The 17,067-nt window shown below is 37.5% G+C and overlaps 1 protein-coding gene across 7 annotated transcripts in view; it reads right to left on the bottom strand.

Moving 5' to 3' along the window:
* Positions 1–1,022: 1,022 nt before the first annotated feature.
* Positions 1,023–17,067, bottom strand: part of LOC111872189 (probable pyruvate dehydrogenase E1 component subunit alpha, mitochondrial) — a 24,981-nt gene continuing 8,936 nt past the window's right edge. For all 7 annotated transcript variants that reach the window (XM_023865830.2, XM_023865831.1, XM_033754576.1 and 4 more), the window contains 3 exons: positions 11,149–11,397; positions 4,736–4,984; positions 1,023–2,583 (listed from right to left, as the gene is read on the bottom strand). In XM_023865830.2, coding sequence (XP_023721598.1) covers positions 2,395–2,583; positions 4,736–4,984; positions 11,149–11,397 — 687 coding nt within the window. In that variant the 3' untranslated portion in view covers positions 1,023–2,394. The remainder of the gene's footprint in view (positions 2,584–4,735; positions 4,985–11,148; positions 11,398–17,067) is intronic.

Genomic DNA, 17,067 nt, shown 5'->3' with positions numbered 1-17,067 from the left:
ACAACGCGCTATCTGTGAAGAGGTATTTGGCAAAAAACAACATTCCAGTGATGGAACATCCACCGTATTCTCCGGACCTAGCACCGTGCGACTTTTTTCTCTTCCCAAAAATCAAGTCTGCGCTGAAAGGGACCAGGTTCGAGTCCGTGGATGCAGTGAAAGCAAAAGCGACGCAACTCTTGAAGAGCATAACACAAGATGACCTGCAGCACTGCTTCCAACAGTGGAAAATTCGCATGGAGCGGTGTAGGGATCGGGGAGGGGACTACATTGAAGGGGATAACATTTCGACTGTCTGATTTTTTTTTAATAAAGGGTTAGAGCATGAATCCGGTTTCTTTATTGCCACACCTTGTACATATGACACTTAAATAGATGCTTGCAAGAACAGGATACAGCAATGCAACAAGAAAATATATATCTAGATACACCCTCTTCCCTAGTCACGTACCTTTCACCACTTTATAAATATTACAATGCATAAGTACCCCTATTTAGAGCATCTACTAAAACCCCACTATTCACTTCTTTTATTTATTTTGTTCTAACATAAAATACATAATTGTAAAAATCTATCCATTGCAACTTGACAGTTCAATGATGACATACCTTATATATTTATGAATTACCACCTTAGGATGATCTGTTGTGATCTAAATATATAATGGATAGTACATGAAAAGTAAAGTTTTCTCTGTTCTCAATTAATTAAGCAAGGGGGCAATGCAATAGCATAGTTGGTTGAGGCACTACACTACAAGACAGAAGGTCACAGGTTTGATTACTGATGAGGTCACAGGGTTTTTTTTCAGTTGACCTAATCCTTCCAGCCACATTATGGCCCTGGGGTTCACTCAACCTCTAACAGAAATGAGTATCAGGAATCTTCCTGGGGTTAAAGGGCGGCTGGCACATAAGGGTGACAACCTTACCGTAATCTGTGAGCCAACTGTCTAGAATATGTGGGAGCCTCGACATCTTACAAACCTATGGGTCTCTACAGTCTGTTACGGGGTTAGCTTTACCTTTTTCACCATCCCATGGAGACATGTAGGGGAGTGGAGGTATAGCTCTGCCATTCTTGACCTTGGAACTAGATGGAAGCGAATAGTCAGCATCATGTCCAAGTCACTTTATCATCTGGGAAAATGCCCCTGGCACCCATCTTAGAGAAGGCTGGTTGGCCTCCAGAGCTGGTCTGGATGCTGTGGAGAAGAGAAAAATCTCTTTCCCCTATCAAAACTGAAACCTGGGTGTCCAGTCCATAGACCATTGCTATACTAATTAATTTATCCCAGTTCTTCGATGGTACATAAAAAACTGAATATTAAAGCTTTATCAGTATGAGTATTAGTTTTGTTAATAAGCTGTTGTGTCAATTGTCTCCAGAATACCTCAGTTTCATTATGCAGAACAGGATGGAGAAATTAATATAACTCATGAGTTATAGTGTGATTTGATATACTTTCTGGCTTATGCTTCTGATGGCATACATTTTAGTTTTCTAGTTGGTCTTGTTTTAAGTCTTCACAAAAGTTGTCACAGTTTAAATTTTACATTTCCTTGTTGACAAAACTGAGTGGCTTCATAGTTTTATCTTCTTGTCTTCACCTTTCAAATTATTGGGACTGGCTCTTTCCAAGAAGGCACAGCTGTGTAGGAACCCCCACCCAAAGAAGGGAGTTGACCCACCTACCTCACAGAATGCTGTGTTCATCTTGAAACATCAGATGATGCTGCAAGTCTGGGAAACTAGTGAATCTAAATTACAAGTTTTGTTCTAAATTGTATTATTACAGTTTCAGTGTTGAACTATAACAGCTCATGTTCTAGAATAAATCAGGGTACATTCATTACTAGCAGTGAACTATCATGTCCTTCACTGTTGGTATTGCTGTAAACTAAACCACTCCACTAAATAACCTGAGAACAGTGATTTCCTTTTCTGCTTTCTGGAATGGCAGGTCTGATGTGGTACTCTCAACAGTGTTCATAGGAGCCCCCATCTATATGTTGATAAATGTATGGAGTGGTTAGCTGTTGATAGTCACTTGGTGCCACGTGAGAATTTGTGTTACTTAGGTTCTTGGCACACTGCTGTATATTTTAGTTCATGTATAAGTAATACTTTTCTTACTACTTACCTCTTCTGCTGCCTATATCCTAATGCTCAAACTAGTTTGGCCAGGTATGGTGGATCATTGATGTCTGTGGTTGCATTATTCTGGTACCTTTCCTGTTTCCATGCCTAATTTTTAGAGTAAATCAAATTATATATTTTGGAGAGTCAGAAATCAGTATGATTTATACTTGATAAGGATAGCGAATCCTTTATTATCATTCTGTTCCAAACATTGCATTATCTAACATAAACTACTTATAAAAAAACTTATGCTAATGCAGGTTCACAGCAGGTCCAAGTCTCTTATGTTCCAAGTTGTTCCACGGTGTGATGCCTCTGACAGTTGGTTCCAGAGGGGCAGAGTAGACATCGCAAGGGAGTTCATCCAAACCAATCTCATTATCTGTCTTTGCCTTCTTCACAGCCTCATCTATTGTTACTCGAATATCATTTTCCAGTTTCTGGAAACAGAGCATTTGAAATTGCATTACTTATCATCTGAACAAGAAGAAAACTGTTATGGACACATATTCAAAAATATAGAACTCTTCATATTCCTTAAACTAACTTCATGGAGGTCGCGCCATAGCTCAAGTGGTTAGTTGCTGGCTTCCCACCGCGGCAGCCCGGGTTCAATCCCGGGTCTGGTCAAGTGGCATTTGTGGTGGACAAAGTGGCACTGGGGCAGGTTTTCTCCAAGTACTCCGGTTTCCCCTGCCAATCTTCATTCCACCAATTGCTCCACAATCACCCTCACCTATCATCTGGGGCTGGTACAATAGGCCAGAAGTGGCAGCAGTACAAGGGACTCAGTCCCACCCTACTAGCAATAAAATAAAAAACAAATAACTTCATGGAGCAAAGACCTTCTTGAAAAGCTAACAGTCGCTCAGCTACACAATAAATTCCTCCCCTTACAGGGAATTCAAAGGCTCTTTATTGTATGCACAAGAGATTGCCAACAGCCTATCCTGAGTCAAGTGACTAGTCCACACTTTCTCAGCCACAGATCCATTTTATTAATGTCTTCCTATCTAAATTATTGCCTTCCAAGTGGCTTCTTTTCTTCATATTATTTAACCAAAACTTTGTATGTATTTCTCATTTATCAAATTTGTGCTACAAGGAAGAGTTCTATAGCCAGCAATGTATGTGTTAATCAAGCATTTTGTTTTTTAATAGGGGAGGCACTTGGTAGGGATAGGGGTAGAGACAACATGCAACAAATGGCAGCACTTGAGATGCTGTTGATTCCAAAACAGTAAAGAAGTGGACATGGTGATTGGTGAATGACTGCAAATGCAAGAGCCCAATTTATATTTCGATGGAATTTTTTAACTCGTGCCAAGATGGGACAAATGCATTAATATGCTCAGGGATTGTGCTAAAAAATAATGATGCTTCAGTGGAATAAATGAGCTACATTTACTGATGTAATGAGTTCTTATTTAATTTGTATGACCTAGGGAATCTCATAACTTTACTACATGAACTGCCATACCATGTGCCTCAACTTAATATATTGCCACATGTAGGGGGGTACACATGATGAAAATAATGGCTTCTAGATGGGATGATGGGATTTATTGGTGTTCTCTTACAATTACACACATGAACAAACATCTCTGACACTTCAACTACTGGATACTCTGTGATTCAAGTCTTTATGAAGCCAAGTCCAGTTCTGTGGTAGTCTCCTGTTCTCTGTTCTGGTCAAATTGGTATCCATTTGATAACTTTCAGCAGCTGGGATAGGAAACACCTCCTTGAAGAGTTCCCTATTTCATATCTTCAATAACTGTCAGCTTAAGCACGTATTACCATGGAAACACTACCAGTTCTGTAGTAACCTATATGCCTACTTGAATGTTTTCACAGAAGTGCATATACAATAATCCTATTGTGACCTGCCATCAGGGGAATGTGCTCTGTTAATGCTCATTGCCCAGGAAATCAAATTCCAATCTGACTCCACTGTTCCAGCTTTCAGGCATCATGTCACAATATGATGAAAAGTGCAAATTATGTTCCTCATTTTGCTGTTTTCTCCATCTTCCTTTCACTTTCTCTTTCACAGGTCCAAATATTCTCCCCAGAAGAATATTTCTGAATACCTTCAATCTATGTGAGATTCGAGGTTCTTACTGTGGGGACAATAAAGAGTACTGGCTTCTGAGATATTATGCAATGTAGTCTGGTAGAAGTTTACCAGTGTTTTAGAGGAATATAGTGCCACATTTACAGGATTCAAGAATAAGCCAAGCAAAAATCAAGCAGAGTAAGGTGACACCTTTACACTGGTTGTTTGCTTGATTTGCTCTTCAGCCGTGAGAATGGAGGGAATGTGTTTCTCAAACTTCTGCTAGGCTACATGGTGTAACGTCCCATAAAATAGTACATTTTAACCTCAATCTATGCTCTTCCCTTAATATTACAGTTCAAGCTTCATGTTTATTCAAAACTATGTAAAATTATAGTTTTGTACAGTTCACTGTTTACGTTCTTAAATAAGCTTATCATAGAACACTAACACCAATCAAAATCCAAAATCTGGTAAAACCTATGGGACATGCAAACATCTTGCGATATATTGTTTCTCTAGATCAGTCTAACCTTCAGTTCATCAGCTGTCACAAGTCCAGCTGTAAGAATCTTCTCCTTGAATGAAGTAATGGGATCTCGAGTTTGTCTCACGTCCTGAACTTCTTCCCTTGTTCTGTAGCTTGTGCCAGGATCAGACATGGAATGTCCGCTATAACGGTAGGTCATTGTCTCCATGACCAAGGGACCCTTACCACTAATGCAATGGTTGATTGCAAACTGTGTGGCCTCTCGGACAGCCAGTATGTCCATTCCATCTACCTATAATTGAAGAATAAACAGTAGCAGGTTTTTCATGTGTATGCTATGATTTTATTTCAGTTGTGGAAACCCTAAAACTTCTAAACTCCAACACTTTCAAAATTTTCCTTAAAGATGATTCTTAACAGAATTTTAATTTATTTTCATTTAATACATGTAATAAGTGTAAGCTTGATGAACATTACAAATAAGGTACCAGAACTGAGGGCAATGAATCAACTCCATGGAGCAGAGTCCATTTGAGAAGCATATGGTCCCTTAGCTACTCAAAAAATGCCCTGCATTTATGTAATCCAAAGGTTCTTCATGGCCTCACAAAGGCCTACTAACAGATTGTCCTGAGTCACATTAATCCAACCCATAGCCTCCCACCCAAACTCAGTATGATTCATTTTAATGTTATCCCCATCTATGTGTAAATCCTCCATGTGGTCTGTCTCCATCAGGCTTTCAGGCCAGAATTTTGTACACATTCTTTCTCTCTCTCCCATGGATGTTATATGCTATACCTATTTCATTCTAACATTGTCCTGTGTAACATTCCTTAACATGCTGATTTTCAAGGAATTCTTTACACCCTTACACGATCCAAACATTGAGGACCACCCATTTAGACCCTCCATGACTGCATATTCAGTATATTCACAGCTGGTATCCACATCTGGAAGCTGTGTCCTCCACCCATAACCTGAGGACACATCATGCTGTGGTGACAAGCAACCCACTTAATATGGCTGAAATTTTCAATATTTACTTGCGGATGGAACAGTTATGTAACACAAAATGAATCATGCATTATTGCTGTACGTATTCCTTAAGTATTTATATTCATATTCATATTCATATCTTTATTTGTTCCAGAAATCCATATTTGGTGATACAGGCTCCAGATATAGACTAAGTGAAATTTTATCTTATATAAGTCACCAAGGGAGCTGGGATAGCATAGTTGGTATAGCAACTGACTACATCCTGGATGACTGAGGGGTCAGAATCCAAGTCCTGTTAGAGTCAAGAATTTTCCTTTCTCCACATTGTCCAGACTGGCTCTGGGGCCTACTCAGCCTCATATCCAATGGGTACCGGTGGCTTTTTTTTCTGGGAGTAAAGTGGCAGGGGCATGAAGCTGACCACTGACTTGCAGCCAGTGCCAAGGTTAAGAAAATGTGGATCTATTCATCCACCTCCCCATATGTCTTCATGGCATAGTGCTTAATTAGTTAAGCACAGGGACAGCTTTACCTTTACAAGTCACCAGTACTATAATACATGACTACATACAGAAATTGTGTACATGTCACACCATACTATATACAACTATAGAAATGAGATACAATACAACAAACCTGCATACAAAATTTCTATTACCAGTATAAGCACTGTATCCAAAGTTATAAAAATTAAGTGAATACAAAATGTTTATAATTTCACATATATTAAAATATTTTAAATGACATAAATTCCTCAACAGAGTAAAAAGAGTGATTCAGCAGAAAGAATTTTAAGTCCTTTTTAAATAAATTTAAATTTTCCCTTATTTTTATCTGATTTGGAACTTTAGTGTACAAACTAATACTCATATTTATTACAATTTTCTTAAAGAGGACTGTATTACAATGCTGTATAAGTAAATTAAATTTTTTTTTTTGCATTTTATGATTATGGATAACCATATTTTTTACCATAGAATTTATATATTTTTTAATAAAAATAACATTTCTAATATATACAGAGAAGACAGTGTTAATATATTCTTTAAATATTTGTCTACATGATGTAGGAAAACTGACACCACTAATTATTCCAAGGGCCTTCTTTTACAATTTAAAAATTTAATTACTTTCATTATTTCCACCCCATTTTTTTTTTATTGCTAGTGGGGTCTCATCTACATCCGTAGGTGGTTCATCTGGTTACATGTTCTGCCCTCACAGTGCCATCTTTAGGCAACACATTTTGATGGAATCTACTGCACTGTGCTTGCTTATGTTAATAGTACTCATAGAGTACGTTGTCATTCTCAATTTTTTATTTTGAGAATGTTTGTTCTATTTCTATTTTATTACTGTGGCTTCTCTGTGGCCCTCTGAGTGGGCCGCTACCCTGGTCATGTGAATCTTGTATTGATTTGGTGTTCTTTGTCATTTTAACTGACATTTTAGTATGTTGAATGTAAGTTTAGTGTCATCTAAAATAAAAAGTGTGTTGCATTAAGACGGAAGAGAAACTGCACGAATGATTTACAAAGACAGAAACAAAATAGGAACACTATATGAATACAGTATCTAAATGCTGACAGTCACATGAGCAAATTGTAATGCATAACCATTCTTTTACTGACAGTGAAAGTGTTCTTTCTGCTTTTTGGAGAGTATCAGAGTGTCATATATTGAAGAAACTTGGGACATTTCACCACATGTCACCATTTTCATAACAGATGAAGGATGTAAGTTCCCTTGACATTTTGCATGTTTCTTCAACAAGCATGGTATTATTACCAGGCCTCTAAAATCGATTTATCTTGCTTTATATTCTTACAACTAAAATGATGTTTTGCAAATATGGACATAAGGTAAACTTCTACAAGTTTCTACAATTGTACATTTTTTAGACATCCAACATCCTAATTTTATCTGAGACAACATTGCAAGGATTGGATTCTGACTCTGTCCTCAGGTATAAAAGCATATTCTGTTCTGCCCAATAGATAGAGCTAGTCTCTAATTCACAACAGAAGGAATACAAATCAAGATATATAGCTAAAGTAAGATGTACATCACCTACGGATGTAGATGAGACCTTACACATATGGCCGCACATACTCCATAAAATCAGAGCCCAATTTAAAATTCAAGCTGAAAATGATGAACTAAGATCAAAGAAGGAACAGCTATAGATATTACAAAGATTGAATTTTTTGACCATTAAAAGCTTTGACAAAAGAAGAGCGGAAAAGAAACAGAGCCAGCAAGTACAGATGATTAAAATCTGAATAGGAATGCCTGTATCTGTATATGCCAATAAGAGCCTTACAACAGATAAACCAAACCAGAAAATTATTATATAAAAAGGACTTGCAGAATACAGACAAACTCATTCTGCAGAACCCACAGTTGGATAATTTCCACATAGTAGTGCCATGAGAGCTCAGCACAGTGGGATTTGTGTGTTGCCCGCACCTTTAGTTTGAGGCTGAGACCCCCTTCCTCATTCTAGATTGTTCCAGATAGGTCTCAGCAGACATCGAAGGCTGATTTTCATAATGAAAACAATGGCAACTCCTTTACTGTAGTGAATAGGAAACATGCTCATATGATATTTTTTATTCAAAATTACTTGATTAATAAGTTCCCCAGTTAAGCCACTTTCTCCCTAGACATCTTGTAGTAGTAAATTTCAGCACTATATTCAGCATTTCATCAGGACCTCTATCCCATGCTACTCTCTGTATAAGCAAAGTTGTTTATTCTTTAAAGAGTTGAAAGTGGTAAGTAGAATTTGCATATGCAGGTGAGCCAGAAGTTCTTGTACACCTACCATAGATGATAAGTATATTCAGAGAATCCCTGTACATTATTACAACTAAGTTTCTCATACTTACTTAAGTTACAACACACATCTACAGATCTAATCTTGTTTACAAAGACACATGACAACCCAACAAGAGGCATGCTCATGATGAAATGTGCGATGACTTCTTTCAGTTCAAGAGGGTGTGAGGGTTGTCTGTGTAAACTGTGCCTTTCATTGCTTCCCATATATAAAAAGCAGGGGGGTGTACGACTAGGCAGCCTTGGTTGCCAGATGCCCTTTGAAGTCATTCTGTCCCTGAACACACTGCACAGTAGCATCACAGAAACACGAGCTATGTGTGCAGCAGCACCTTGTTGTTGGAAATAGCTGTAGGCATTTCATCCTCATTGAAATGTTCAATGAAATGGTAAAGAATCACTTCACAATAATATTCCAAGTTGACAGTGTCATGGAAGAATATGGGGCCAATTATCCGATTTTGTGATATGACATACCACACACTAGCCTTGAGGTCATGTAATATGTGTCCTTAATCGCATTCAGATTAGTTGCTTGATAAATATGGCTGTGTTGGCTGCTGACATAACCAGATAAATGAAAGCAGAACTCAATGGCAAAAATGTGATGTCTGGAATATCATCTGTAAACCACTGGAAATATTTAACATGCTTGTTATCCCTTTAAATTCAAGTCCTGATCTTATCTTGTAGGGCTGCAGGTGCAAATATTTCTGCAGCATTCTACAGGTGCTGCCAAACTGGATACCTGTCTGCTGCACCAATGTACAAAAATCACTACTAAGAATGAAGAGGTTTTATTGTTTGTATTGTAGGTACACAGTGACTACTGGCTCACTGTGTACAACAAATAAAAGTGACACAAACATTTTTGATAATAGAATTTCACTGCATAATCCAAGACATCACATTAAAAGAAATCTGTGCATACATGCTGCAGATACTGCTTGATATATGACTCATCTTATCTAAATTACTCTGTAAATGCAATCAGTTGTTGCACAGTTTTGGTTACAGAATGCTGAAAAAGAGTGAAATCAACCTGACCAGTGAAGACACTTTTAACAAAATTGACATTTTGCATTTGAACCCATAGTGCATGTACCATTCTTTTCCTGAGGATACTATCTTTGCAGTTTTATGTAAGTATATGGTCTCCAAAAATTACTGAAATTTAATTAAACTTGTTATTTCAGGAAAATCCCCATCTTCTTTTTTAGGCCCATCTGGAGATGGGATGGTCATATTACCTAGGCACTGAACTATGATGGATAATCTCTTGAATACCGAATATATTAAACAAAATCTGTCCAACCATTCAAGCACTGGGGAAGCACAAATTCAAATATACAACCATACATACATACATACATACATAGTCAGACAGGCACCATGACAAGAAAAAAATTCATGTTCAGTTGGACTTGAAATGTGTAAATTCAACAAAATATTGAGACAAATTCTTCCACTTTCTCATATATACCACATACACGAGGAAATAAGGATTAATCTCTACATTCGATATTGTGGCATTATAGACCTGTTGCTATACAATGACCGCAAAAAAAAAAACAACAAATAAATGAGAAGCCATTGCTACACATCAGTTGGTAAGCTATACGTGACAGGTGTTTTCTATAGATCTGCTTTGAGGCTATATCACTCAACTGACCAAGTTGAGTTCAGTTAGGGAAATGCAGTGTGGTGGAGCTAGCATGGTGGAGTGAAGTGAGTTGGTTGGTGAGTAACCTAGTTAGTTGAGAGTCAACAGTTGAAGCAAGGATTGTGAGCTGCTGCGGTGAAGCTGGTAGCTGAGGCACGGGGACAGTTTGGGAACCCAGAGGAAGCGAAACATCTGCTGCTGCAAGCCATTACCAGGCAATGACTGGTGATGACACAGCAGACTAAGAAGACTCATTACATGCTGAAGTGAACTGCAGAATGTGTGAATTAGCTATAGTGCTACGGTTACTTGTAGTTACGAGTTGTGTGTATAAGTGTTTGATAAATCCAATTATCAAACCAAACCCTATCTACAGTAACTCATAAACATGTCACATTATGATTCATTCTTATATTTAAACAAACACATTAAGAAGCAATTGGGATGACATTGGGTTCAGTGTGGTTTGGTAAGAAGTCTTCCCTGTTATTTGCTAGACATTGCATGTGTTGTGACATGTGAAAGTGATGAATGAGCCACTGTGCAGTGCCAGAAGAATGTGGTAACTGGAATTAAAAAATAGCTGTATGATCGTACCTTATTCTGTAGAAAACCAATCTGTACTTCATTTTAAAAATGCAAAAGAATGTTACAATTTTAATAAATATATGATAGGATTAAATGAAAAACTTAGCCAACTTCTATTATCAGTTGACGCCATATATGGCCCTCCTAGATTTTCAGAGTTTAAACATTTATAGATTGATCAAGTAAATGATATTTTTCAGAATGAACACTTTCTTAAATCCTGTATAATTCATGCACTCTAGTTTTTGCACACTTATTAGATTTTGTATAGATCTTTGTGGAATTATGCAGTGTAATGTGATGTGTGAGAAATCCAACACTGGACAAGTGATTATTGCAGAGACTTCACTCCAAAACCTTACCCAGATGCCAGGAATGTAATCCCCTCTTGTGTAGAAAGCTGTGCTAGCTGATCCTCTTTCAGCACTGGTGCCCATTCCATAACCATTATTTTCACAAACAAAGATACATGGGATATCCCACAGCTTGGCAATGTTGTATACTTCAAATATCTGACCCTGGTTGGCAGCTCCATCACCATAAAGTGCCAAGCAGACACCATCAGTTCCAGAGTACTTGGCTGCAAATGCTACACCCACACCTAGTGGAACCTGCGCAAAATTTGTAGAGTAATTGTTTCATCTTTCAGCATCTGCAGATTTTGTACAAACTGCATGTAAGAGTGAAGGGTATCTTTCAATAGACAAATTTATTGGAAATAAAAAAAAATATACTAAAAGAGAGAAAAGAAGGCTGTGTTGTCTTAGCTGTAATTTTTAGCTTAATATTCCAATGCCATTTCCATAGAAATGAAGATGTGATCAGGTTTGGGCACCATTAAAATATACTCATAAGTATCGAAACAAAAGAATCTCACCATACAAGATTTCCAAAATGACAGTAACTCTGTGTAAGCAAAGAAAGGGCTTTCTGATAACATGGTTGATGACAGGGTAATTTGTTCTTTCTATGTAGACAAGGACAGAGGAAGGTCATAAATAACAATAACTATTTATTAATACAAAACCCATAAATGGAAATGAAGAATAATTATTTAAAGAACCAATTAGAAACTCAGTGTAGTGGCAATTACAGCAGTGTTATCTCAGTTCATTTGACATAAGAGAAAGTGGAACTTTTTCCCATCAGCGATTCCCTTGAATATTTTCTTGCATTTTACACCACTACAGTGTTCAGTATCTAATATAAGAGACAGGGAATGAACACTGCTCCATCTTCAGTTGCTTCAAGAAATAATCAGCCAGATACTGAAGAAAATGAAGTCCAACATTTCAGTTAACTTAATTTCACTTCACTTAGAAATTTTAAGTATACTGTGTCAATTTATCTTCAGATGCGAGCATAAAGGAAGTTAGAAACATGGCACCGAATTTAAAAAAGGAAGTGTTTTTACAACCCAAAAGAAGTAGCAGCCAAGCATCAACTTGAGTGGGTCTCTAAGTAGCATTTAACATATAGTCAAACACAATAAGCTGTTTTCAGACAATATACCTTTGAAAGAATATGGTGGATGTATCTGAATCAGCATGTCCGGAGAACAAAACAGAAACTGGAAATATAAGTCTATCCAGAGGAATGGCTGTACATTATGTGGAAGAAATAAATAGTGATATGCTGATATGGTTAAATGGTTAAACAATACAGTGCAAATACTTCTCTAAAGCACTGGATGATACTTATGCAAATGGAATCTCAAATGCTGATATTCATATGACATATTAAAGATAAGTTTGATGTCATTATAGAATTACTTCACATGGATACTATGAGAGGCACAATAACTGGAGAGATTCTGTGTGAAAGACTATTAACAAATCTTGATTGACACACTATGATGGGCCAAATTAATCGGTGTGCCCTCTGAGGGATTACAAATTTGACAGGTACAATTCGAGGCCTTTTCAAAAGAATGTAACATACCAAAATTGAAATGTGTCTTAATTTGGAAATACTGTTTCTCAACGTATGAGTATTATTCACCAGGAGGTACTGTGAAGAACTGTAAATATGAATCATATGAAAAGCATTAGTTGTGAAGCTTGTGAATTTCATACGAAAAAGAGGTTTGAACCACACACAAAACACACCCTACTATGGTCAAACTATGGATGTCAAGCATACTGATGTACCGTGTAACTCCAGCGTGAAGGAGCTGAGTTTAGATAAAGCCCTTGAGAGACTGTGAGACTTACTTACTTACTCATGGAGCTGAGCCCTTCTGGAGGAGCCGCCAATTCTGCAGCTACTTAAGAATTTCCCCAACATTTTATGGAAACTGAAGGTTCATCACTGCGTTCACAAGAGCCCTCCACTGGTCCCTGAGCCGGATCTATCCAATCCATACCATCCCATCCTATCTCTCTGAGATCCATTCTAATATTGCCCACCCACCTACGCCTTGGTCTTCCCTGTGGTCTTTTTCCTTCTGGCTTTCCCACCAATATCCTATACGCATTCCTCGTCTCCCCCATTAGTGCTCCATGACCTGCCCATCTCATCCTCCTTGACATGATCATTCTAATTATACTTGGAGAAGAGTACAAGTTATGAAGCTCCTCATTATACAGTTTTCTCCAACCTCCTGTCACTTCATCTCTCTTTGGTCCAAATATTCTCCTCAACACCCTGTTCTCAAACACCCTCAGTCTATGTTCCTCCCTTAATGTCAGAGACCAAGTTTCACACCCATACAGAACCACAGGCAAAATTATAGTTTTGTATAATCTAATTTTTATGTTTTCGGACAACAGGCAAGAAGACAAAAGGTTCTGGACTGAATGGTAGCAAGCATTACCCGAGTTCAATTGCCTCTTAATTTCCTCCTGAATCAAGTTTCGATCTGTTATCATTGTTCCAAATATCTGAATTGTGCCACATTTTCAAAACATCTGTTTCCTATCTTTATGTCATGATTTTGTCCTGCATTTTGGTGATGAGACAGTAACATATACTTAGTTTACTCCGTGTTTACTTCTAGACCAACTTCTTTACTTGCATCAATTAAAGTTTGTGTGTTTTTCTTTATGGTATCTACATTATCACCCAGCAGATTCACATCATCGTCATAGACCAACAGCTGATGTGTCCCGTTTAATTTCAGTCCCACCTGGTTTTCCTGGACCTTTCTAATTGCATATTCTAAGGCAAAGTTGAAAAGGAATTGTAATTGTAATTGTAAAGGAGTTGTAATTTATAGTTTAGCTTTTGTTGCCTTAGTATACTCATCCACTGTTTTATCATATTTAAAGGACTTATTATGTTATTTTTCTATGGTTTTTTATATTATTAGTCATTTGATGTGATGTTTAATCTCATATATTTTTTTAAAAACTGACTTGTCCAATTGTACATAATGTAACAGTTATGGATGTTAAATCAATCAATCAATCAATCAATCAATCAATCAAAGGAGTGGCGATAAAGCATCTCCTTGTTTTAGACCATTCTGGATAGGAAATTTATCAGACAAATGTTTACCTATATGGACTTTACTATACGATTTGTTTAAACATATTTTAATCAGCCTAACTAGTTTCATGGTATCCCAAACTCTATTAGAATATTGTATAATAGTTCCCTCTTAACTGAATTGTAGGCTTTCTTGAAGTCTATGAATAGCTGATGTACTGTCTCATTGTACTCCCCATTTTTTCTCCAATATCTGACAAATGCAAAAGATTTGATCTGTTATGTCGAAACCCACACTGATGATCCCCAATAATTTCATCTATACGTATATGGACTTAACCTTGAAAGAAGAATATTGGACAAAATTTTATATGAAGTTGATAACAGTGATATCCCCCGATAATTACTAGAGTCAGTTTTATAACCCTTCTTGTGAAGTGGTACAAGAAGACTCCTTCCACTGATCAGGCAATTTTTCCTCATTCCAAATAGAAGTAATTAGCTTATTGATCTTATAACGTAATATTTCGCCTTCTGCTTGAATTAGTTCTGCCGGAATTTAATCACTACCTGGGATTTATATGGTTTCAATTTTGCAATAGCACTTTCAACCTCAAAAGTGCTAAGATCAGGTATTAATGGCTCAGCTGTATGGATTTCTGTCTGCCTAACATCACTGACCCTATGTACATTCAATAACTGAGAGAAGTTGTTCTTACACCTATCCAAAATGTTGTGGAAATCTGCAAGCAGATCACCATTCTCATCCTTCACTAAGTTACTGCTAGGCTGGTAACCCCTCTTAAAGTCATTTATTCCTCTATACAGGTCTCTAATATTCTTCTTCTTACTGTTCATTTCAAGCTCATCAATTTTGTCTTTCAGATATTCGTTCTTTTTGTTCCTGAAATGCCTGTTGGTTTCATGTCTTATATTGTTCAGATTATCCCCATTTAACTCGCTTGGATCCTGTAACCATTGCAATTTGGCCTGCTTTCTTTGATCTAATAATTTTGACCATCCTTCATCGAACCATGGCTTATGCTTCTTTGGTTCATAATAACCTAGACTCTCGTTGGCAGACATTTTTATATTCTCTCTAATAGTTTCCCAAGTTTTATTAACATCCACCTCAGTGTCCAAGTTTTCCAAGGCCGCAAACCTATTTGAGATTTCAACACGATACTGCTCTTTACCCTCTACTTCATTTAATTTCTTGAGATTGAACGTCTCCATATGAATTCTGTGTGTTGTTTGTTTGCACACTGCCAGTCTTTCCCTAACCTTTGCCACCACCAGGTAGTGGTCAGTATCACAATCTGCTGCCCTGAACCATTGGACATCAATGCCATCTCCTATTTATCAAAATATGGTCTATTTGATTGGGTATCTTCCCATCAGGAGATGTCCAAATAAATTTATGGATGTTACGGTGCGGGAACATTGTACTTTTGACATTAAGATTTTTTTATGTGGCAAAGTTTACTACTCTAACTCCATTATCATTACTAATTTCATGCAAACTCTCATTCCCAATTGTTGGTTTGAAAATGTCATCCCTCCCTACTTTGGCACTGAAATCTCCTAACAAAATTTTCAAAGATAATAATGTTTCCACAACTGAAAGACAAAAATTGTAAAACTGACTTAGCATTCCTGATTGACAGATTCTTAAGGGAAATACCTGTTTATGCAGGGTTTATATAAGTATGCAATACAGGTTTGAAAATAAAATTGCTATTGTTATCAAAACAAGTTAACCTTTATCGGACGAACGTCATCATATGATGTCGTTAAAAGTTAGGGCAGCTGGCCGAACGTCATCATATGATGTCGCGGATTCCACGCGTGTAAGGTTTTTTTTAATATTATATTAAAAATATAAATTGTTGTTCTATTTACATGATTTTTGGTCACCACCTTTATAAGGAGACAGCCTTCGTTCCTGCATGATCTAATGTAATCTAGGGACGTCATATGACGTTAAAAGTAAGGACAAATTTAAGAACGACATCATATGATGTCGCGCATTCCACGCGTGTAAAGATTTTTTTAAAATTAAATTTAAAATATAAATTGTTCTTCTATTTACATAATTTTTGGTCACAACCTTTATAAGGTGACAGCCTTCCCTCCTGCGTGATCTAATGTAATCTACCGACGTCATATGGCCGAACGACCTCATATGATTTCGCGCATTGCACGCGTGTAAAGATTTTTTTAAAATTAAATTTTTGCTCTACTTACGTGATATATGTTCACCATCTTCATGAGGAAACAGCCTTCCCCCCTGCGTCATCTATGGTAATGTGGCCTTCGTATGGTACTGCCGAAAAAATTCCGAAATGCAGAGTCCGACGTCGCAGCTCACGCACTTCGTACGAACGCTAGACCGCTTCCCACGCGAAAAGCACACACGACACCTCAGTTGCGATTTAGAGGAAGCAGGCCAGTGATGTCGAGCTGCAATGATATTTATCCCCGCAGCTACACCGGAATAATTATTCACACCTCTCCAGCCACACTGGTCTGGCGGTCCCCAAGTTGCCGACGAAGGTGATGACCCGTCGTCCGCGGAATCAGAATTCCAACTTTGCTCGCCCCTATCATAATCTGTGTCATTGAACAGCTCTTTCTCAATTTCAGGCATCAGAAGACCAACCTTCCACGCCACATTCAGAATCAGTTGAATAGCAGTCCGAATCTGTGTCTCATTTCAGCATTTTCCATACGACGTCGTCATGTACGATATACAGCTCTCTAGCAGTGCTAGCAGTGAATCTCTGTGCTTAGACCACGATAAGAAGCTATAAATCTTAACCTCGAGCCCACACATACAAAAATCTCATTCA

The sequence above is a fragment of the Cryptotermes secundus genome, unplaced genomic scaffold, assembly GCF_002891405.2.
Source record: "Cryptotermes secundus unplaced genomic scaffold, Csec_1.0 scaffold593, whole genome shotgun sequence".
NCBI classification, from domain to species: domain Eukaryota; kingdom Metazoa; phylum Arthropoda; class Insecta; order Blattodea; family Kalotermitidae; genus Cryptotermes; species Cryptotermes secundus.
The sequence above is the reverse complement of the archived record's forward strand: the minus strand, read 5'-3'. Positions and strand labels throughout refer to the sequence as shown.